This window comes from Myripristis murdjan, chromosome 19, assembly GCF_902150065.1.
Source record: "Myripristis murdjan chromosome 19, fMyrMur1.1, whole genome shotgun sequence".
In the NCBI taxonomy this organism is placed as follows: domain Eukaryota; kingdom Metazoa; phylum Chordata; class Actinopteri; order Holocentriformes; family Holocentridae; genus Myripristis; species Myripristis murdjan.
Genome location: NC_043998.1, coordinates 17,549,948 through 17,572,086, shown reverse-complemented (window position 1 = coordinate 17,572,086; position 22,139 = coordinate 17,549,948). Strand labels below are relative to the sequence as shown.

The 22,139-nt window shown below is 41.5% G+C and overlaps 1 protein-coding gene across 2 annotated transcripts in view; it reads right to left on the bottom strand.

Annotated features, from left to right (window-relative positions):
• LOC115377646 (protein NO VEIN) overlaps positions 1-22,139 on the bottom strand; it is a 43,486-nt gene that overhangs the window by 5,204 nt on the left and 16,143 nt on the right. For both annotated transcript variants that reach the window (XM_030077543.1, XM_030077545.1), the window contains exons 21-42: positions 21,744-21,921; positions 19,633-19,810; positions 18,820-18,946; positions 18,543-18,662; positions 17,734-17,884; positions 17,537-17,649; positions 16,890-17,040; positions 15,606-15,854; positions 14,900-15,112; positions 12,798-12,979; positions 12,432-12,615; positions 9,397-9,539; positions 6,765-6,949; positions 4,411-4,670; positions 4,030-4,267; positions 3,731-3,914; positions 3,154-3,280; positions 2,790-2,876; positions 2,311-2,499; positions 1,672-1,940; positions 1,280-1,425; positions 89-173 (exon numbers count right to left, since the gene is read on the bottom strand). In XM_030077543.1, the coding sequence (XP_029933403.1) occupies positions 89-173; positions 1,280-1,425; positions 1,672-1,940; positions 2,311-2,499; positions 2,790-2,876; positions 3,154-3,280; positions 3,731-3,914; positions 4,030-4,267; positions 4,411-4,670; positions 6,765-6,949; positions 9,397-9,539; positions 12,432-12,615; positions 12,798-12,979; positions 14,900-15,112; positions 15,606-15,854; positions 16,890-17,040; positions 17,537-17,649; positions 17,734-17,884; positions 18,543-18,662; positions 18,820-18,946; positions 19,633-19,810; positions 21,744-21,921 (3,759 nt within the window). The remainder of the gene's footprint in view (positions 1-88; positions 174-1,279; positions 1,426-1,671; positions 1,941-2,310; positions 2,500-2,789; positions 2,877-3,153; positions 3,281-3,730; positions 3,915-4,029; positions 4,268-4,410; positions 4,671-6,764; positions 6,950-9,396; positions 9,540-12,431; positions 12,616-12,797; positions 12,980-14,899; positions 15,113-15,605; positions 15,855-16,889; positions 17,041-17,536; positions 17,650-17,733; positions 17,885-18,542; positions 18,663-18,819; positions 18,947-19,632; positions 19,811-21,743; positions 21,922-22,139) is intronic.

Here is a 22,139-nt window from a genome sequence, read left to right as displayed (position 1 = left end):
GACAGAATGAAAGACCATGAGCAAGCAAGGACCCCTTTCACTGGATATGGATTAGTGATTGAATGCTAGAAGAGATCATATCACTTACAACGAGTGAGGTCATCAGGCCACTCAGGAAATGCATCAGCTCTTTTCTGTGGCTGCTCTCTGTGCAGAACAGTTTCACCAGCTCTCTGAAACACACACACACACACACACACACAAAATATGAAAAGCCACAGCAGGATAACGTGAGCTTGAAGACTAATACACAAACCTACATACACAAGGACACACATTTTATCAGTCATTCAATTATTCCTGCTGTGTAATTCTCTGTATAAAGGTCTGAACTAGCTCTACTGCCAGTGTTGATCCTTCAAAATATTTTCTGTACTGAATAAGTCTCTCATTAATACTAGTATTTCAACCTCTATCCCTAAAACTATAACCTAACTAAGCTGAGACTGCAAACAGCCATAGTACATCAACGTTTCAGTCTCTATTATCAAATTGAGGATCTGAACATAAACTATATAGATATACACAAACAGTCACAATGTCAGGCAGTTGAGGTAATTAGGATTTTGTGTGTTTTCTGTGTAAGCCTAAACTGACTGAAGGCTGAAAACCCCTTCTTCTGTGTAAAATGTCTCCAATCATTAAATCAAGAGCCACTGTATTTCACATTACAAGTGTGAATGTTTTGAGTGCTAAGGTTTTAGTCTGTTGTAAGGTCCTGTGAGACTCTGTGTTTCTTATTAGCTGGGTCAAAAAATACAAAATGAAACAAAAAGGGAAAAGAAACAAAAGAAAACAAGACAAAGCAAAACAAAAAAATCAAAGCAATCCGCATAAATGTTCTTCACTTCAAACAGACTGTGAGATGAACACCCAGAATGCACAATGGAAAAAAAAAATTAATTGATTTTTACATTTTCAGATTTTCAGTCAGTTAGATGGTAAGATGAGATGTAAGATGGGACTGCTGTAGATTAGAGTTTGGAGAGGTGGGCCTGGAGGTTCACATGGTTTGAATTTCCAGGCTTGCTGGCAAAATAAATGCTCTTGAACAATGCTCTTAACCCCAGCTACCCGGGCAGAGCTGCATAATGAGAAACAACAGGAGAGTAGCTCCCAGGTGTGAATGTGTCAAACTGCATGAATGTAAAGCAGGGCACTGTGGGAAAAATGGCTTGCATGCAGTCATCTGTTCTTAGATAAATAAAAATCAAAACAGGATGAAGATGGCGAAGCTGAACAGAACCAAGTGCTGCGTCCTGTCCCTTCGCAAACATACCTGAACATGTCAGGCTTGGCTGAAAGGTGATCTTTCTGGATGTAGAGGTCCTTTTTGTCCTTCAGCAGACAGACAACATCCCGTAGCTCCACCACAGGATCACTGTCGGCCACAGACAGCTGGTAGCGGATGTACAGCTTACCAACCTGCAGGCCCAAGGACAAAAACACAAACTCTATCAGTCTATTGGTCAGACCAGGGCCTCCATCGAAGCAAACTGCTCCAGGCTTTAGAAGAACACTGAGAAACATCCCTCTCAACAAAGTCTCGGTCTGACTGCGATGTTCTCATGAACCTGAAGTAACCAAACGAAGGTGCAAACCACTGTGAGGTCTTAACTAACTGCTCAGCACCATCTAGCTGTCAAAGCACATTGTAAGTGATGTTCTGACCTGCCAGTACTGAAGCCGTTTGACCTTCTCTCCAATGTTATTGTCAAGCAGCTCTCCATAGATTTCACCCAGCTCCTCGTGGTGGTAGAGGAACTTCTGGATATAGGGCATCACTGAGCGCACCACAGCCTGCATGGAGGGGCAGGGCCTCAGGTTCTCAGTCTGGGCCTCCATCTTCACACACTCAGACAGCTGACGGATCCCGCAGATCTCCAAGAACAGAGATCGGTCTTCTTCACTGAAGGCAGGTCCACTGCTAACTCGCTCTCCTGGAGGACGATCATGTAAAAATCATCTTTGTAAGACACTTTTCGGAACACCGTTAACAAAAACAATTAAAAAGATATAAGGGACGCCAAAAGCAAGGAAGCAAGCATAAAGGCAAGGCCAGAAACAGAATATAACCATAAAACGGTGTTCAAAATCAAGTGAGGATCATTACATTTATGCTAAGCTATAAAAATAGGCTGTATGATTTTAAAGATGAAACAGCATTATATAAGCTCCTCAGGCATCTTGTCACATAGTCAGACACACATCTGCTACTATCAAAAGCGCCCATGCAGCTCCAAAACTATTTTACACCATTAAGCCTACCACAGATAACCACAGTGCATGGGTAACATACAAGCTGCATACCATGTTGGTTCCCAGTCTTGGTCCTGGAGACAGCTTTCTTGTCTGCAGGTGGCAGGTTGAGCAGGCAGGCCTGTTTGTACGGTTTGAAGATCTTCTCCAGCTCTTTACTGTCACTGATTAAGGGTCTGCGGGCCAGACTCACCCACGTGTTATCCTTGGTGGGGAACACCCTCAAGTCAGACACCATACCTGAACACAAGGCGAAAGGCACAGTCAGGTCTAGTTAAAGGACCTTTGTCTCAAAATCCCACACTGAAGACATGACTGCTGTCCAGATGCTTTCAAACCACTCAGCTAAAAGTGACAGATCGTGCTTCTTAAATTTGCATAAATCAATCGGAGGATAAATAAATGGATCAGGGGCTTATCAGACAACTTGTAGCAGATACTAATATATCAAAAATAGCTGAAATAATATGAATCCAGTGGTGAATATTGCAATCATCCAGTCCAATGGGCTGTATTTGCATGTTCTTCACCTTTCAGTGTGGAGCAGTAGCTGGCACTGGTTTTGGTCTGAGTCATGTACTCCTGGTCCCCAGATGCTGAGATTTTACACTTTTGAGCTGTTAGAGATAAAGAGACATGACATTACCTGATGTGACATGATGATATGATGACAACACACAAAACTTAAACTCTGAGAACACCACTACAATTACAGAGGGAAGATATGACAACAGGAAGGAGAAACAAGTCAAGAGGGAGACATAACAGTTGTTCACCAGAAAAGATAATTAGCGGCAAACAGATGGGACATAAAGAGTAAGGAAATGAGTGAGTCATTAAATGCAAGAAACAATCTGAAAAGAAGAGAAAGACTGGCAATCTAACTGTCCTCACCAAGTCTGGCATAGACCACTGACACGTCCTGTAGCACTTCAGCAGTCGGTATTGGAGACGATGAGCAGATCAGCTCCAGCAAACCCACATACTGCTTCATGCTGGGGCTGGGTTCTACATTCAGCTGCTGTACACAGAAAATACATACACACAGACACATATACTCCATATTAGTAATGGTGGAGTTAAGGCTTGATTTCCTGAAACATGGTAATCACAGCAGGGGTCCAGTTCACCAAAGCAAGGTCCCTGAATGATATGATTTGACATTAAAACTGCCAAAACTTGCATGTATTATATAACACAGGATAAAGCTTACAGTATCCCATTATCACTTGTTGTGAAAGTCTTGTAAGTCAAAATCTTTAATTTTCTAAAGCTGGTTAACAAATGAACACTTGACACATAAACACTGGGAGATTCTTACTGTTTATCAGTGCATTTCTAAAAAATTTTGGCCCTGTCCCATCCATTTCTTGGATGCAGGGGACAAAGTCAGCTGTCACTAACAGTTAGTGAAGAAGAAAAGGAAAAAGAATAAGGATCTTCGAAGGGCCACGACATTAGAGCAGCGTACCCTGGTGAAGAGCTCCCTCATGCCTTCCAGTTGGTTGTAGAACGGAGCCAGGATTCTGGGTTCCTGGACAGTTTGTTCTTGTCTGCGTATCTGACTGCTGTAGCGCTGAAACATGCCTGTCGGTTCGCACCAGCATACCTCCTTCAGATGGTAGAAACGTCCCGAACACCAGTTGTCAGTGCGCCTAGGGAGGGAAAGACAGAAATGTGGCCTCTTGAGTCTAAATCATCCTTCAGGAATTAACCTTGAAAATGTGTTTTTGGTTTTTTCGTTCACAGTGAGCACAAGCAGTCACAGACCTGTTGTACTCTATGAAGATAGCAGGGGTATACTGGAACAGCTCCTTCAGGCTGCTCTGGGGACAGTTCCTGTGCAGGTATGAGTAGATGTTGTGGATGTGCTGCACTGTGGAGGTAAACTCTGCTCCCTCTGAATCCTCCTGGGCTAGTTCCTCCTCCTGGTTATCAGACTGCGGTTTGACGCACCATTTCTTCAGGTAGTCAATCAGCAGGTCCACTGAGACACTCTGCCTCATTCCTAAAGGAGGAAAAAAGCCAGTGGTAGGCATCAGGTAGATGTAGGTAGATTGCCTATTACGTAACTGCTCTTAGAACAAGTTGGAGTACAAACTATGTGATTATACCATGGGTAATCCTCCACCACAATACACACATCCTTACCAAGAGCTTTGCTGAATTCGCTGGGATTTGAGTCCACATAGCAGACATGAGTCCCCAACAGGCTGTGGACCTCAGGTGAGATCAGGTAGACCGAGTTGGGACACAGGTACTCAGTGTTTCGGCTTCCGCCCTCCAGCAAACGATAGGCAGGGACCCATTCAAGATGAGACAAGAAGTGGAAGAAGGAGGACTTGGTGCTTCTCACTGTTCGTCCATCGCTGTCAATCACCTGGGCTGTCAGGTACTGAGAGTACCGATCACTGGAAAAAAGGGGAATGAGTTTGGTTGGGGTGCTATTGCAACAACATTAAAAACTCTCCCTATGACAAGAAAGTAGGTGCTATTAGATGGTGAGTATGTTTTAGGAGATAAATGTAATACATAGCTATTCATAGCTTTAGACATCCTATAAACCCAGCGCATGGGTTGATAGAAGAGGGCAAGCACTTCAACCGTAGCTCAGTGATCTGGAAGCCACTTCGCCAACGCTGCCAAGTGGCATAATTGTGTGACCTACATTCCTCCATAGGATATCCAGTACTCAGCAGCACTACACGTGCCTAGTGATCAGAGAGTTAAAGGCACTGAGGGATTCTTATCTACGCTCTCCAGAAAAGTCAGCTGACTACTCTACTAGAAGGCAATTAAATTATTACACTACGTGTTAAGAGTTGTTGTGCACATTTCAGCTATCTAGTCTTTGTTAAACTGCAAGTCAGTGGGTGCAAGTCACTGTAATACAGGGTGACCCAAAAAAATGGGAACTTTTTAACAATCCAATAAAACCAAGAGTGATGGAAGAAAAATATTTTATTCATAGTAATTGAAACCTGAAAACATGCCATTCAAGAAACAATGATGGAATTTTCATTTTTCAAAAATTGTGCTGCCACTTGCTAATGTCTGCCAATATGCACTTCAAAAATTCCCGTTTTTTTTGGGTCACCCTGTATTATGACTCAAGAATGTCAATTTTTCAGAAATCTTAGATAATTTCTCAACCTTGGTCTCAACAAATGTGTCCCTTCATACAGTGGCCTCACTGAATCAACTGGAAGATCTTCAATATTTTCTTACCATTTGCTTAACATTTCTCTTTTAATTGATCTACTTGACATAGAATACTGTGATGGAACCACACAGCTGTTATGCGATCCACAGCTGTATCTTGAGTGACAGCCAATAAAACAGAGCATCTTAATTAAAATTTACATATGTAACACTTTGTTCATGGCTGCATGTGAGTGCAGTGGACACCACAGACGTATCAGAGTTGTCTAGAAAATCCAAATTTTCTCCTGCTGAACTGTATTCTGAGAGAAGAGATAGCAGGAAACAACTCAAAATCATGCAGTTCCACTGCTGCAACTGTAATGTTGGCCATGATAAACCAAAGCATATTAGATGGAAACTGGCTTTTATAATTGCAGTAAGTAATTAACAATGTCAAAGCTGATTTGTGTCATGCCCTCAGTCACAATGTATCTACATTTTTTGAAATAATCTTATTTTCATTAGTTAATATTAGTTTCTAGTTTCTTGCTTTCAAATATACAGACAGCTAAAAAGGGGTGGGGGCACAGGGAGAATCTTAATGTGAATAATGTCCCAGTATTTCATGTTTATGAACACAAAATCCTGCGATGTTACTTGTCCTTTATGTTGCATTAAACATGCTCCAAAATAAAGTCATTACAACCTAATAGAAACTTAAATAATTGCATTGGCCTGTGTGGAAGCCCAGTGAGAAGATATGGTACAGTGGTAAATCAGTGAAGTTGTGCTGTGTATGACTCTAAATGATGACACATACATTTTTAATGAGGTCTGACTTCAAAAAAGCCAAACTAGTAGTTATTCATCCTAGTATGATATTAGTGGAGTGGCTGGGATGTCCTTCTCCTCACCTGAACTGGTGACCTCAGCTCACACACATCTGTTACAGCAAATCATTGGACAGGACCAAGCTATGAGCAACTAAATCCTAGCTAATCCCCGGAGTTAAGTCTCTGGAGTGGTGCACCCTTCAAACCAAAACAGAAGGCTGATATGTAGCTGCTTGTGCTGAGTGTATTGCTGAGGGATAAAGTAACTATTAATTGTGATATAATGTCCCCAATTTACCTCTGTAATCACCTGATGGCCATGGTAAAAAACACATAAACTACTATCAAACCGTGACTAATCTCACAGCAATGATGCTCTTTTACCTAACCAAATAGTCAGCATTAAAAACATATAATTAATACACCTGCTTCTCAAACAGGCCAACATTTAGGGCACAATAAGATATAGGTCTAGATGTAGATCACACAAAATATGTGTGAGCACATGCCAGTGTGTGTTTTTATTACCCAGTATCCCAGTTGGTCTCCAACAGGTCCAACAGGGCCAATCTCTGTTGCAGGAGGAGGGTGCCAGGCAGCTGAGCTGTGGCCAGGGCATGGAACTCTTCACTGGGGTAGTCATCCAGCACGCAGCCCCCCTCCACTGATCCTTGGGGCCACAGCCCACTTTCCGCTGACCAGGGGCTGGAAGCCTGGACAAATGGAAAAACAAAAGAAAACAAAATGGAATGACATATACAGATGTGACGATAAAAGGAGGAACATGCTGTAACTGACCTAATTGACATGATATAGGAAGATTTGTGAGATGGAATTGAATTTTTTCTTCAATTCAGAACATACGGGCCTACCTATCTGTCTCCACCAGTGGGTTGGGCTAATCCAAAATTGTGAAAACAAGGAGGGTGTTCTGAAGACAGACTGTTACCTGAGAAACAGGGTGTTCTGAAAACACCCCCATTAGCACTTAGTGCTTTACTCCTGATAAAATTAACACGGCAAATAATCAACCAATCAGATTTTGGTCGACCACGAACGTATCGACCAATCAATCGACCAGTCGACTAACAGACTACAGCCCTGGTTTTCTGTATACTATTCTAGCCCTGGTCGGTTTTTCACACACATGCACTTCCAGCAAAGAGACTGACTCTGATGTCTGCTGTAAATGAAAAAAAACTTTAAACTGTGTCTCCTTGTGGTATTGCAATACTTGGGATCACACAATGACTTATGTGATAAAAATCCTTCAGACTCTGGTGTTTATTTGAGTGTCATTTTTGCTGCTTCACTGCAGGCCAGAGAGTTTGCAAATAGTAGTTACTGCCTGTCGTGCACGATATTTCCAAGTAGGAATCTTATATTGCCCATCTTTCAATGATGAGTAAATGCAATGTCAGGCAGACAAAAGACCTGTCATCAGAATACCACACACTACCCCTTGTCGCTGCACCGCAGGCTAAAACAAGCATTGAGAATGTCTGACCTGCACAACTTCAGCCCAGTCTACAACACGCCTCACCAGCCACCTGCTGTTCCTACTCATCTTCAAAGCAGCTATGGATCTCTTTGGCCTTGGTGTGACTCATAATGGCTCTCATGTCTTCATTCTTTAATCAGACATGGATTACTCCTGCCTTATTCTTTGTCACAGGTCATGGTAGTTTTCTGATGCAGGGGGTTTTGGGGATCTTATATTGCCCATGGCCTCTGGTGTCCATGCAACTAGTAAATATTATGCAACACATCCGTAGCTCTTTATATTCCGTGTTCACAGGTGCTGGTTGAATTGTCTCAGTCTAGTGTTTAAAAACTATCTCTGTCGTATGAGCTGGGTGTGATCCCTAAATAGCTGATGTTAGGTACAGCATGTACAGTAACAGTGCACCAATATACCAATGGGTCACAATAAATAGTAATAATAATAATAATAATAATAATAAAGTACCAAACACTTCATAATAACCTACCATTACAATTGTAGTACCTAGTACTGCCAAATTTACAAACCCTCATGCTGCTTAGTATTTGGCCAATTATAAAAAAATTACAAAAAATAAATAAATTAATTAATTAAAAAAAACAATTACAGGAAGAGATGTTATCACTTGTGTTTAGTTATTTATTTGATCAAATTACACACTGACTGTTATATAACAATATGTAAAAACTTCATATTGCACCAAAGTGGCTGTCGATTGGTAGCTGGATTGAGGTAGATCAAAAACCCCCTGATGCTATTAGTGCACCTCTATTGTGCAACCAAAAAAAAAAAATACAAATATAATAGAAGTTCATAAAACATCACTCCATTAATTTCAGAGAATTCTCAAATGGGTTAATTTAATTTCTAAATCAAATCAAAAAGGAAAAGACTGATCAGTGGCAGTTTCCCCAGGGAAATGAGTCACAGAGGCAGCCAGTGAAGGTTCCCTCTAGGGCAAATTTGATCAGCTTTGTTGTTGTAGATGGGTCTCATAGCTTAACACTGCTTTGAGCTACTCTCTTGTGCGTAGTGACAGGGTTGAAGAGAGGGGGAGAGAAAGTGAGAGAGAGACAGAGAGAGAGAGAGAGAGAGAGAGAGAGAGAGAGAGAGAGAGAGAGAGGGTAAGCGTGTGTGTGAGTGTGTGTGATGACAATGACAGATCGGAGAGGAGAGGGGGAGGACAGATCAAAAATTAAGGCAAACACGATGAGAAAAGAACAAAGCTGCAGAACAGGCGACTTCAGAGCTGGCATGAAATGCAAAAAATGCTCTTAACAGGTCATCTGGCCTGGTACTTGGGTCGCAAAATGTCATTCTTCTTAAAATGGGAAAACGCTGCCAACAAGAAGAGAGAAAGTATCTGCAAATAATGCAGAATACAGCACTGCACTACGATACTTGACTAAGGAAAATTCTTAAAATAAGCTGATTTGAAAAGAAGTAAAGTTATTCAATGGGCAGTTTTTGTACTAAAAAAAAAAAAAAAAAAGAGTTAGAGTTAGAGTCATTACTAAATGATTTCTAAAGATGGAGTTTTTTTGCAACGCGTGTGCTGGTGCCAAGGGCTCTGTTGAACTTAAGATGACACATATACTTCCTAAAAAAAAAAAGCATGCATAAACACACACTGCCATTAAAAGATGTTTGGCTTACCAGTTCACTAGCGGTGAGGGTTCGTCTTTCTTTGCGGATAATGAGATGGTCTCTGACCCCCAGTCTGGCAAAAAGCTCTCTCCATCCCGCTACATCGCCGTCTGTCTGGACGTAACAGGGACTCACCAACACCCAGTCGCAGCCTGGTGGAGGCACAAAGGTAGGGAAGTGGGTGTGTGTGTGTACAGGAGAAAGGAGGAGTTGTGACCCGAGCAGGATAAAGAAGGAAAATGTGCTATCTTTAGTATTTTATCATCAATAAATCTTTACCACATTAACTTGAGACTTTAATACAATTCCCACAGACAGACAAGACCATCACCAAGATGACTAGCAGCCTCCGCCAGCCATACACTGCAGTTTACATTGTGTGCTATCCACAAAATCCTTGGGTTATATGCATAACCACGCTTCTCTAATTAGCATAAGTGTTTCACATTGGGAACTCCTCCTGTGCATCCTTGTCAGAAGCTCCAATTCCAGTGTGTGTGTCAGATTGGGCTGACAACTCATTCCTTTTCCATTTTTGAAAATGGTCCACCTCTTCCTTGCTGCATGGAGCGCTCTGCTGAGACACTCTTATCATAAGAGAGTCAAGCAAATATGTAAATAGTTTTATGCAAATACGGCAAACTCTCATATTGGGGAAACACTCACTTCTGAATTGCCAGACTAATTCCTCCATGTGAGACATCATGCAGGGGAGCCCCGATTCTCACATGAGCCCATGCTCAGCACAAAATGAGCTAAAATGGTGCATGGATGTAATCCACCCACCTTTTAGAACTTTGCAAAGGTGTGCAGAAAAGTTCAATTTATTGTTGCACATAAATCCAGAGTAGGGGCTCCTCTGAAGAGGGCCCAGGAGGCGCTGAGACCTCTGGTAAAATGTGTTCACAGGCCCTCTGGAGGCTTTTGTAACAGGATAATGCAATAGCACCAACAATAAATGGGCAGCATGCCTGATCCACTTAGAAGGCAGAAAGGATAGGTGTGTCAAGAAAATATGAAATGCAAGAAATGGCAAGAGGTTCTTGAATGGTGAGCGATGAGGGGTCAGCCAAGATTCTCCTTGACACACACGTTTTGGGGACAGCCAATCCTAGCTGGCATGACACAGGAAGCATGCCCAATGTGACACAAAATGTAAAGAAAAAGACCTGAAGCATTCCCCTATAACACAAAGAAAGAATACTTCATGGTGCAGAACAGGAAGAGGTCACAGTTCTTCCATTACCAATAGAGCAAAAGCATCTGAGGGACCGATGTGTAAAAACATTACTTCTAACATGTTTACTCTCTTTAGTAAAGCAAAAAAGAAAATCTTTGACCAAAGAAGAAAACAGTAACAATAACAATAACAAGGTTTATGCAAAATATGGTCTTGGAGGAACACTAGTAGTGCTAATACAACTGATATGAGACAGAGGCTGCCAAACATCTCAATTATGGTTTCAATCGTTTATGGTAATTATCCAAAGGTATCCCAATTAATCAGACCCTAATACATTGATATTTCCAACTGCGACAAGCAGCAGTTTTAAATGAGGATTAAAAAAGAGCAGAGCAACCTAAACACAGCGAAGAGAGCAGTGGTCAACACCTTTTGCTTTCCCTTTTCTCTCTTCTTAAGAGGCAGGTCAAGCGTTCTGATCCATTTTCTGACACGTTGTCTACCCCACTACCTCTTACATAACACCAACACACACAACCACTATTCTGTTCAACACTCCCAGGCAATTCATGCTTTAGTTATCACTCACAATGGAAGCAAACTCTCACACACACATACACACACATGTGCATGAGTACACACACACACACACACACACACACCACACACACACACACACACACACACACACACACACACACACAAACCACACACACACACACACACACACACACACACACATTTCCCCAGAAGAAAAGGGAGATACCAGCTGAGGACAGGAAGAAACACACCTTTACAATTGTTTTGGGAATTTAGGCTTTTTTCCTTGCTTTTTGAGGCAAACATGATAATGTTGGACACTGAGCCTGATCGGCACAAAGGTTAGGCCTGCCACACAGGAGATGTGGTCTCAGGTGGAAACCCCATAAAGATTATCTTCACCAATTCACATGCTTCTGTTCAGTGAAGCGCACATACAGTTCACAAGCTCAGTACACCACAGGATTATGGATAGATCTCGACCAAATATTATCAAAATAAATAAAACAGATTCTCCACTCAAGCCACAACAACTGGGAGGAATAATGGGTCAAACTCCTAATTTATTCCTTAATGTAAAGCATGAAAACAAACAATTGATGTAAAACCAAATGCGCCCTTAATGTGGTTCAGCATTTTAATTTAAGAACAATTGTGGCTGTTAGGCTACATTTCTGACCTCTCTACCATGATGGCTACAGGTAAATAAATCACTTTTGCTGAATGCATTAGCACTGAAAAAAAAATCTGTCTCCAATTGGACTATATGTGGGCAAATGCTTCCCTGTGCAGGGAAAATACACTCTATAACCTAAATAAGATCGGTCCACAAAATTAGCATAGCCCTCTTTGGTCTCAAAATCTGGAACGTAGGTAGCAATGTTACTAGCTTTACCACAAAAACAACAAAAAAAGAAAGAAGCTCAAGCTTCTCCGACTTGTTGCCCTTGCAACCCTTTGAAAGCAAGACCCCAGGGGACAGCAGTCAGCATGGAACAAATCTTCTGTTTCCCATAATTTACAGAGGCAATGAGCTCAACAAGGCAGCCCAAGGCCTATAGTCGTCTCAGCCTGCTATAATCACATCAAGTGTTACAATGTCTTATAATGTTCTAGACTGTGAGAATTGCAAATTAAAAAAGGGACAGAGGATTTCTTCCCTGGGGTCTTGCTCTCAAAGGGAGGCAAGCAAAAGCACCTATAGTAACAGCTGGACCTGCCCTGTCACACTTCTCATTGGTTAATGTGCTTCAGTGTGTGTATCTTAGTTACATCATGTGACAACCCATTGGTTTCTCCATAACTATGGATGCTTATTTACCAGGAAGTCTCTTGGGCAGGTCCATGTTGCCGTACTCTTCAGAGAAGTGCACCCTGTCTTGTGCTGGGCACCGCAGGCCACTGTTGGTGAGGACGGGCACTGCAATGTCTGAGTACTCCTGGCTGGAGGAGGAATGCTGCTTGATGAATACCAGGTAGCTGACCACCACTGCCTCAGGCTTGGACTGTGGTGGAAGGGAGTGAACAAAAGGAAAAGAGGGGGTAAGATAACATCTGTTGTTATTTACAACATATTTTTATTAACAAAGCACTTTTGCACACTGAGGAAATTTCATCAAAATGTGTTGCTTTTCTCATTCAACATATCCGAACACTTTAACTTAAACCCAGTGAGTATGTCTGTTACCTTCCAGCGATCGTTGCGGATAGCAGGGTAGATGTGCTGCTCTAGTAGCTGGTGAGGCTCCAGTTCATGGACTCCCAACTTCCTCAGCAGCTCTCGTACCTGCTGGCTTTCCAGTGGCTCAACACAGCTCAGCAGAGATGGATGAACCACGCTGACATCCTTGTACAATGCAGAAAATGGTCCTGGAAACAGAATAAGAAGTGTATATACTGATGAGTTAGAAGGGGAAATTATTTTGATGAAGATAATGCAGTATATGCAGATGGTCCTGGTGTTGCCTTGCAGCTTCTAAGGATACATACACACACACCCACACAAGCCTCGAGCTCTAGCCTTATATTAAATATTGGATTTGTTTGTGTGCTTTATTGTGAGAAGCTTCATTAAAAATGCTTTTTATGTACCATCCTGTATATAGAATTTATACATAAATTAAAGACAACTTGAACAAAAAGGAAAACCTCCAGTGACCTACTTCTTTAGACTGCCATGTGAAAGGGTCTGTTACCTCACTGACCCCTGTGCTCCTTAATATTTCATAAGAACTCTGTGTTTGGCTGAGATGTCTGTCTAACACTATCACACACTTCTCCGTCCACTTGACTACACCCTGAAGTACAAGTCGACGTCTGCAGTGAGTGCCGGCTCCACCAGCAGCAGACTGACTCTCAGCCAACTGAACAACACTCAGTGACCTGAAACATTCAATACTGCTAAGACAGTTTTCTGTCAACTTTCAAATCATACTGATGTACTTATTTCTACGCATAATTCTGATGTTACAGATCATGAATGTGCACTTTTCATATCTTGAAATCTTTATTCTTTGTGTATTGTTGCATTACTATCTATGTCAGCTGTGGATGTGTGCTATTTGTTGGCCGGGAAACTCCTGCAAAAAACATTTTTTATAAAGGCTGAAATATTGTTAAAAAGGGAAGCTGACTGCTACTTCAAACTTATTTACAAACACTACCTTTTCAACTTGATGGCTGATACTTGTTAGTGAGTCTTTATTGCTGTCAAGTGCTCATACCCACCCTGATACAATTCTTCATCATTTGGTGAAAAGAGAACACTGATCCTCTATCAGTGAATTAATGCAACATACTAGTTGGTTTCTGCTTAATCTGATCAGTTAGCTGACCTGATTTTTCTGACTGACAGATTTTTCTGCTGCCAAAGTGAAGCGCTGGAGTGAGGAGATAAAATGTGCAGAGGTATTGTCAGGTGAAGCAGAACTAGTGTTAAGTCCTACATAATAAGCACTCTGAGTTGCTCACAAAGACATCAAACCAGTTAGCCTCCATTAATATTGAAGTGTAGCCAGCCAACTGCAGTGGCAGGATGCTTACATCAGAGTGTGAAAATCAATTATTCATGCTTGCCATTCTAAATCTCTGCTTTGGGTGCTTTTTGTGAACGTGATGACGCACAACATTAGTGTTGTTTCCTTCACTCTGTATATGTGTGTGTGTGTGTGTGTGTGTGCTCTGGTGTGAGTGAATGTATGTCTGTTTATTCTTAGAGAGCATTAGCTTTTTATACACCTACTCCGCTCCAAGTTGTGTGTGTATGTGAGTGTTTGTGTTTGCATGTGTGTGGTCCTCTGAGAGAACAGAGACAGCTGTTTAATGAAGGTCCTCGCAGAGGGTTAAGTAGACTTTGACAAATAACACAGGCTCCATTTGTATTCCTGTTCAAAAGTGGCCTGACAGAAAAAACAAAAACTGCACTGGCATACGGGAAATTGCCTTTGCTGACTGTGATTTATCTCAGGGAATATCTAGTATGCTCTACAGTCTAGTCTACAGACATAAATATGAGGAAAAATCAGCAGCACACATTAATATAACAGATACAGGCAGATATAGACAGACTGAGACAATAAGAGCAATAGCAGCAATATTAACAGTACATGGCACAAAGACTAATAATACCACTACAAATAGTAATACTAACAGTTCTACATCCACCAATTTACTTCTACTGCTTTACTACTGATACAAGTCCTGTGACTACTGCTACTAGTTTTTCTACCAATCATAATGAAAAATGAGAAAGCATAACATTGAAAAAGTTCTTACTAACTCCTTACTTACCAGTCTGAGCCTGAGCTTTCTTTTTCTTGGTCTTGGCTTCCTCCATTGGGAAGAACACCCCCTCTCCGCTCAGCGCCACCACCCGTCCATCAGCCAAGGGGATTATGGGAAGATCCCTGAGGGTCTGCAAGATGGTGTCTGCCTCTCCGTAGCCATGCTCCAGAGCACGGAAGTTGCAAACCAGAAGCCTGGCCAGCCGGCGTAGGCCACCGTCTAGAAGACAGACACATGGTTGGTGTGTAAGACAACACATTATGTAGAAATTATCTGTTTATTATAGAATGGATAGACATGACTATGTGGCTGAGTGTGGCTGAAAAATACCCAAAAAATACATCACAATTAAGCTTAATGTTACTGCAGGAGTCAAAAGCCACTACTCATACCAGTACTACTGCGCATTTAGCAAACATGCTGAGTTACTACTGTTTGAGAATGCTTTCATTATTGTTATTTAACGACTACCCATTTTAAAAAATGCTTCTTAGCTGTGTTCTCTTGTGTTTACTACTTCAGTATTGTGCACATTACATGAAGCACCCAAGTGCACCCAGCCATAAACAATTGTGCTTTGTGATGTTGTCAAATGTCTTGCACTGGATGCCCATAAATCCTGGGGAAAGGTCTAGTTGAACCGTGAATTCTTTCTCTCTCTGTCTCTCTGAAACACACACACACACACACACACACACACACACACACGAACCTGCATGGATGCCTTCTCCCTGCACTAGCTCCTTGGCCATGGCAGTGGTTACCGTGGTAACATCAGATCCCCTCAGGTATCGGACTCCCAGGTGAGTGAGCAGCGAAGTGGGTGGGGCAGGGTGCAGATTGGGGTGGAGATAGGCCAGGGACAGGTGTCTGTCAAGCTCATCTCCGCAAATCACATCCCGGATCACAGCGTCCTGACAGACAGCCACCTGAGACGGCAGCTTGTACACAACAGAACCATCTGGGAGAGAGACGGCGGAGAGAAGGGGTGAAGATGATCTGATAGGATCTAATAATATGGCTGATATGGACGCAGCACCACTGTTTGCATGAATTTCTCAAGGGTAGTTTAGACTGCATTTACAAACTGAGCTGGGAAAAGAACATGGCAGAGTGAGGGTGATGGGAAAAGAGAAGAATAAACAAATATAAAAATAGACACACATTTCCAGGGGCCTGTACAATGTTTTCCATAAGGACACTGAAGAGCCAGCTGAAGGGAGGAAAAAAGCACTGAGGAATCTTTGATGAACCAGCTGTATTTTGGTGTCTTTTTGGGCATTCTGGCACTATTTAATGTTTATCTTAGAGACTGTATGTTTTACTTTGCAGTTTCATTATGAATCATTGTGTCAAGCACAGGGCACTGGTGTGCAAAAACTGACTACAGTAGGTATTTGGCTTAAATACAGTATGACAGTTAACTGCATTACATAGATAAAACCAGGGCTGCAACTGACTACTATATTCATAATCAATCTGTTATTTTTTCAGTTAATAATCTAGCCTGAGGTAGTAAATGTAAGAGGTGTAAACTGAGGTACTTTTGCTATGTGACAAAGTGGAGTGTGTCAAATCAAATTAAACTTGCAAGAAAGGGAATATGTCGCTCTTTGGGTGGCACTGCACTGATGTTCACCTTATATGCGTGTGGGTCATTTAACAAATTTCTCATAACTAAAAAAAAAGGGTCAAGTTACTGTAAAGTTCAAATTGTTAAACACATGCAAGCAGTTCAGATTATATAAATGCAACTTTGATGGTCTGTCAGACTGCATGAGATACAACAGGATCAAAGCTCCTTTCTCCGGTATTGGCACAGAAGAGATAGGCCTGTAATATTTGACTACAAGGCTCCAAACATCAATACAACACCCACATTAAAAATAATAATAAAAATAAATAAATAATAATACAAAATACAAAAAACATTTAAGCCAGCTGGAAAGTTACAGGCTATCTGGCCAGCAGCCAGCACTACAGGTGTGAGCTGTACCTGAGCTGAGTGTAGGCAGGAAGGCCTTGCCCTTGAGCAGCTGGATAATCTGCCCGGCAACAGGCTTGAAGAAGTCTAACACCTCGCCAGGCAAAGGGACAAACTGCAGGAAGTGGCAGACACCCTTCAGCCCGCTGAACTCTGGGTGATCCTGGAACAAGGAGAAAACAGCTGAACAACTGAAACATCCACAACTTATGAGTGCTGTAAGTCGATATTACTTGATACATTCTGCAAATTCTGCTAGATTTTTATTCATATTCTCACATTTTCTCATTTGTTACAGATATTGATATTTTAGGGTTAGGGTTCCTTCTAACACTGAATACTGGTCTTGTTTTCAAATTATACATATTTTTGCATGTTTTTTGTCAAAGTGTAGTTAGTGTAGTTCTACTCTTGTTACTTTGCACATCTTATGTACACTCACTAATTTCTACTTCGTATGTTCTTCTTTGTTCTGAGTTGTTTTCTTATTTATATGCTATTTTTCATGACTCTGTCTTATTACTATTTCCTATTTATTTATTTATTGAGTACTATTTATTACTATTGTTTGATCCCCCAGTTATCCCACTGTGGTCATGCTCATCTTATTGTTCTCTCACTGAAAATATCCCATACATTCTCTGTAGCCATTGTCTTACATTGAAAACATCCATGGCCTTGAGGAAGAGCTGGGGTATCTCAGATCGAAGCCACTGGTTCCATGAACTGTCTCTGTCCACATCTTCACGAGACGAAGGGATGTCAAAGTCGCCTGGAGGAGAGACGAGATTCGTTTATTCCTGCATGTGTGCTCTCTCATTTCCATATCGTTGTGTATGTATGTGTACATCTTTACCTTGAACAATGAAGCGGAAGCCGAAGCTGCGAAGGGGCAGGAAGGCAAAGACAGGCTGTTGCTGAGGCTGGCATCTGATGTCACTTCCTGTGTTGTCATTATCCAGCTGGAAGGCCAAGGCGAGCTCAGTCGACTCAACGTCCTCTTTGATCTTAAGGAGAAAAATGATTGATCTCACCAGAGAAATAACAGCTTTGAAGGTTTGGCTTACTACACAAATGGCTGCTCATCATGATGACAGTTCAATAAACAGTGCAACAGTTGGAAAAAATATTCAAATCTGAACTGGAACACAGAATCTCTCAACTATGTGTTTTTTCTGCTTTTGGTTCATTTCTTTTCTTACATAACCTGACAGCAGGTAACGAGTAGCGTCCTCTGGGGAGAACGAGAAAGGAAGATAGCTGGTGAACAAAGACTGTAGCTTGGGAAAAAGGGCCATTTCAGCCTGACAGATCATCAAAACTGGTTCAGTGGTGTTTGTATGCGTGTGTGAGGCTGTGTCTGGATCTTTCTTGTCAGGTATTTCTCCCAGATGTAGGATCATAAAGCCTGCCTAACGAAGAAGTTTTCATGAGGTATGGCAAGGAGCAGAGAGAGATGGAGAGACAGAGACACTCACTCTTGCAGTTGTAGAAGGAGGAACACTTACATAACACAAACACAGCGAACAGGTCAGAGAAGAGCACAGCGAGAGTGAATTCCATTCAGTCTCCACGATAGATATAAAGTGAAAATTGATAGGCAGGTGTCAACCGGAAAATAAAGGGACAAAACGAGGTGTGTGTGTGTGTGTGTTTGTGTGTTACCTTCTTGGGCTGCAACGTGCCTTTCACGACCAGCCAGCGCTCAGTCCCCTCTGTGTGCTCCACCTCAAGCACATTGTGGCTCAGGTCTCTGCGAGTCATCGTCACAAGCCGCTTCTCGCTCTGCAGGGAGACAGAGGCAACAGGTAACAGAGGAACAGGAAACAGGTGTTGTAACAACAAATCTTCATGAACATGTGTGTTTTTGTCAATTTGCACATGCAAGAGTCAGTGACATTATGAGTGTGTGGATGCCCAAATGTTTGAGTATGGGAGCTACCTGATTGTAGATGGTAATGGAGCGTAGGCGGTGCAGGAAGAGCAGCAGGGAGGGGTGAACATCATGGAACAGGTTTCTGGTCTGGTGGCTCTCTGAGCGCAGAGGAAGGCAGATCTTAGTGGTCCAGCTGATGGGAGAAGCAGAGGAGAACAACAGGTGGTTAGAAAACTGGTTCTAATGTAACTAACATTTAGTCATAAAAACTAAGCTTTATTAAAAAGGAATTAATTTCTCTGTTTTTGTCAAGACACCCTTTGACCAGGAATCAACATGCAGCCTGTGCAAGGTGATTGGATCGTAATGGGCAGAGCAAAAACACAACACAATCCAGGTGTAAATGCACCCAATATGCATTGAGATGCTTATATGCACAAGATAAATAAACTGTTGTGAAGATCCAACAGACAGAAACACTAATCCAACAGTGGTCAGGCAGCTCGAATAGTAACATACTTGGAAACAGTAGATTATAAGGATACTCCTGGAATTAGTGGGGAGCAAGCAAGATTTTGCTGTTTTTTTTATGTGAATATCATCAACAGTAATAATTCAATAGTTCATAAAGCATAAGTAGATACAATCTGTACACAAGACGCATGTTAATGTCATGTGGGAATCGAGTTTCTCTCACCAATGTGTCATCTGACACATTTGTCCTTAATGTTTCTCAATTTTCATGTTTAAAATGAATCTAAACATTATAAATGAACACATAAATAAAATAAATCTTCACAGGGTATTCATGCACATTAACTCATCTGACTTTTCAAATATGGTGTTTGTGTTCACAGACTGTTCCTCAGCTCATCTAACCTGTTCTGGTTCATGCCCATCAGCTGTGTATCTAGAGGTCTCCCATCTTCCATCCAGTGTGGGAGGATGTATCCCATGGGACCGCAGGTCTTGTCAAAGCGCAAGTGGAAGCCATTGGAATGAATCTCAGGACAGTCTGTGACCTTAAAGACTGACTTGAACCCGATGCCCTTCTGACCTGTGAGAAGTTGATCAACCAGTGGCAAGATAGCAACAAAACAAAAGGAACACAGTTAGAAGAATCAGCACAATCTCATCTCTAAATCTCCTCTTGGGATGAAGTTAATTTCAGAGGCATGTATTGGCAAAGAGAAACAAACTAGAGTTTTTATAAGCCTGAAGGTTATCATTCAGAGCTGTGGGAGCAGGGGCTGGAGCAGCGCCAAACATATTTAAATGTACAACCATGAGAGGTGAGGGGATTATCAGCAACTACTTGATACTGATGTTTATGGTCAGTGTGAACAAGATGTAATCAGAGAATGTCAGAGGGAGCATGTGTCAGGAGGACAGAGACAGGTAAATTAAGATGTTACCCTAAATGTGTGAGGAGGAAAAGACAAAGTAGCAACTAACGGCTGGTAAATGCAATCCGTTTCTGTCAGATTATCTGTCAATCTGTACAAATCATCACGTAGATCAAGTTGAGTTGACATTGTAATTCTGGCACCATATACATTCAAAAAATATCTTAGAGCCAGGAGAAAATCGCTTATGTGCATGCTCGCTGTGCCAAGCACAAGATAAGTCTAGATAATTGTCAATGCCAACAACTCCTCAAAATAGGAACAAGCTGAGTCATACTGTAGGTTTTGCTTGAATTCAGCACATACACAGAAGAGCTACAGATCTAAATGAACAGCAAGTGATGCTGCATTGCACCGAAGGACTTTTTTGTAGCTTTATGAGCACCGACTTTATGAGCACAGACTCCTGTTATACTGATCATAATAATGATCAGTATAACATTAAAAATTATCATTGGGGCGCCCCAGTGGCTCACCGGATAAGAGCGCAAACCATGTACAACCGCAGCGTCCTGGGTTCAAATCCGACCTCAGGCCCTTTGCTGCACGTCATCCCCTCTCTCTCCCCTGCCTTTCCTGTCTGTCTCTATTTTGACTGTCAAATAAAGCAGAAATGACATAAAAATAATCTTTCCACCACATTTCTGCAAGCAGCAGAAAGGAAAGGAAAGGAGCAGCTTAAAGCTACAGTACAGAACTTCATATAACCCTAGAACTTCATATACAGAACTTCTAACCCTAACATCATATATATATATATATATATATATATATATACATATATATATATACATATATAGATAGATAGATAGATAGATATAATATATAAATTAATAATGATGATTAAGCCCATCACCCACTGGTAAAACTCCCTGTGGTGACACTCCCATACTGGTGCACAACTGCCCTGAAGGGACGTGTTTTATATTAAATAAACTTTACCATTTCAACTGGCATCATATAAATGAAATCGCAGTGTGATTGTCTGACAAGACTCCACGAGACTCTGTAGTGTTTTTGTCCTCCTGATGTTATTTTTTTTGCACTGCAACCTACTTTTCAAGCAGCATTTAATTCACCGCCACAAGAGGGACAAATAATACAGAACTGTAAAGTTTTGTACTCCATGTTAGCTATGAGAAAAAAGGAGGATTAAAGTCTTTTAACCTTAGGAACGCTGCGTAAACCAGCCTACATAGAGTGCTTTTTAAGTGTCACACAATGGCCACCCACACTATCTCATTTTCACAAATTATCAAATCACAAATTATTGAGCCATATCGGAAATTATCAATATGTGGGTTTTTTTTCAATACGATTTTTAAAAAGCTTCAGATTATTGGGAGGCTGGTTTGGTTTTATTTTAATTTACAATGTGGTAGGAGTTCATTTTGATCAGTTGGCTAGTTTTTGAGTTTAACAGCTTGATTAATTTTATTTTTTTAATGATTACAGGAGGATTAAACTGTGGGCAGTTACAAAGATGGGACCCATGTTACAGTTTGCATTGTTTTGTACTGCAGTGGGTGTTAAGTGCATTCTTGGGAGGGGCAGTTTTTGTCGAGACGTCATATTTGGTATTACCTATGTATCCATATTTGTGTTTGCCCTTGGTACTGCAACCGACATCACAAATGGCTCTGATGTTTTTCTCCTGAAAGCCAGTCTCGTTGTTGAGAACGGTGATGCAGTCTCTCTCCACCACAAAGGCCAGGGCTGGGGGCGTATTAGCTTCTGATGGATAGCTGTTGTCATCTGCATTCTAAAAAATTGGGAAAGTCAAGTTTGGAATGACTTATAGATGGATTTGTCCAAAATAAAGTGATGAGACATAAAAAGCTAAGACACAGTGCCTAATCACAATAAAACAACACCTCAAGTGGCATATTGCTTTTATAAAATGGCATTCACACGTCACATCAATTAAAAGTTGAAGAAATATCTTATTCTTGGTTGCTTAGCGACACAGAGCAAGTAGCA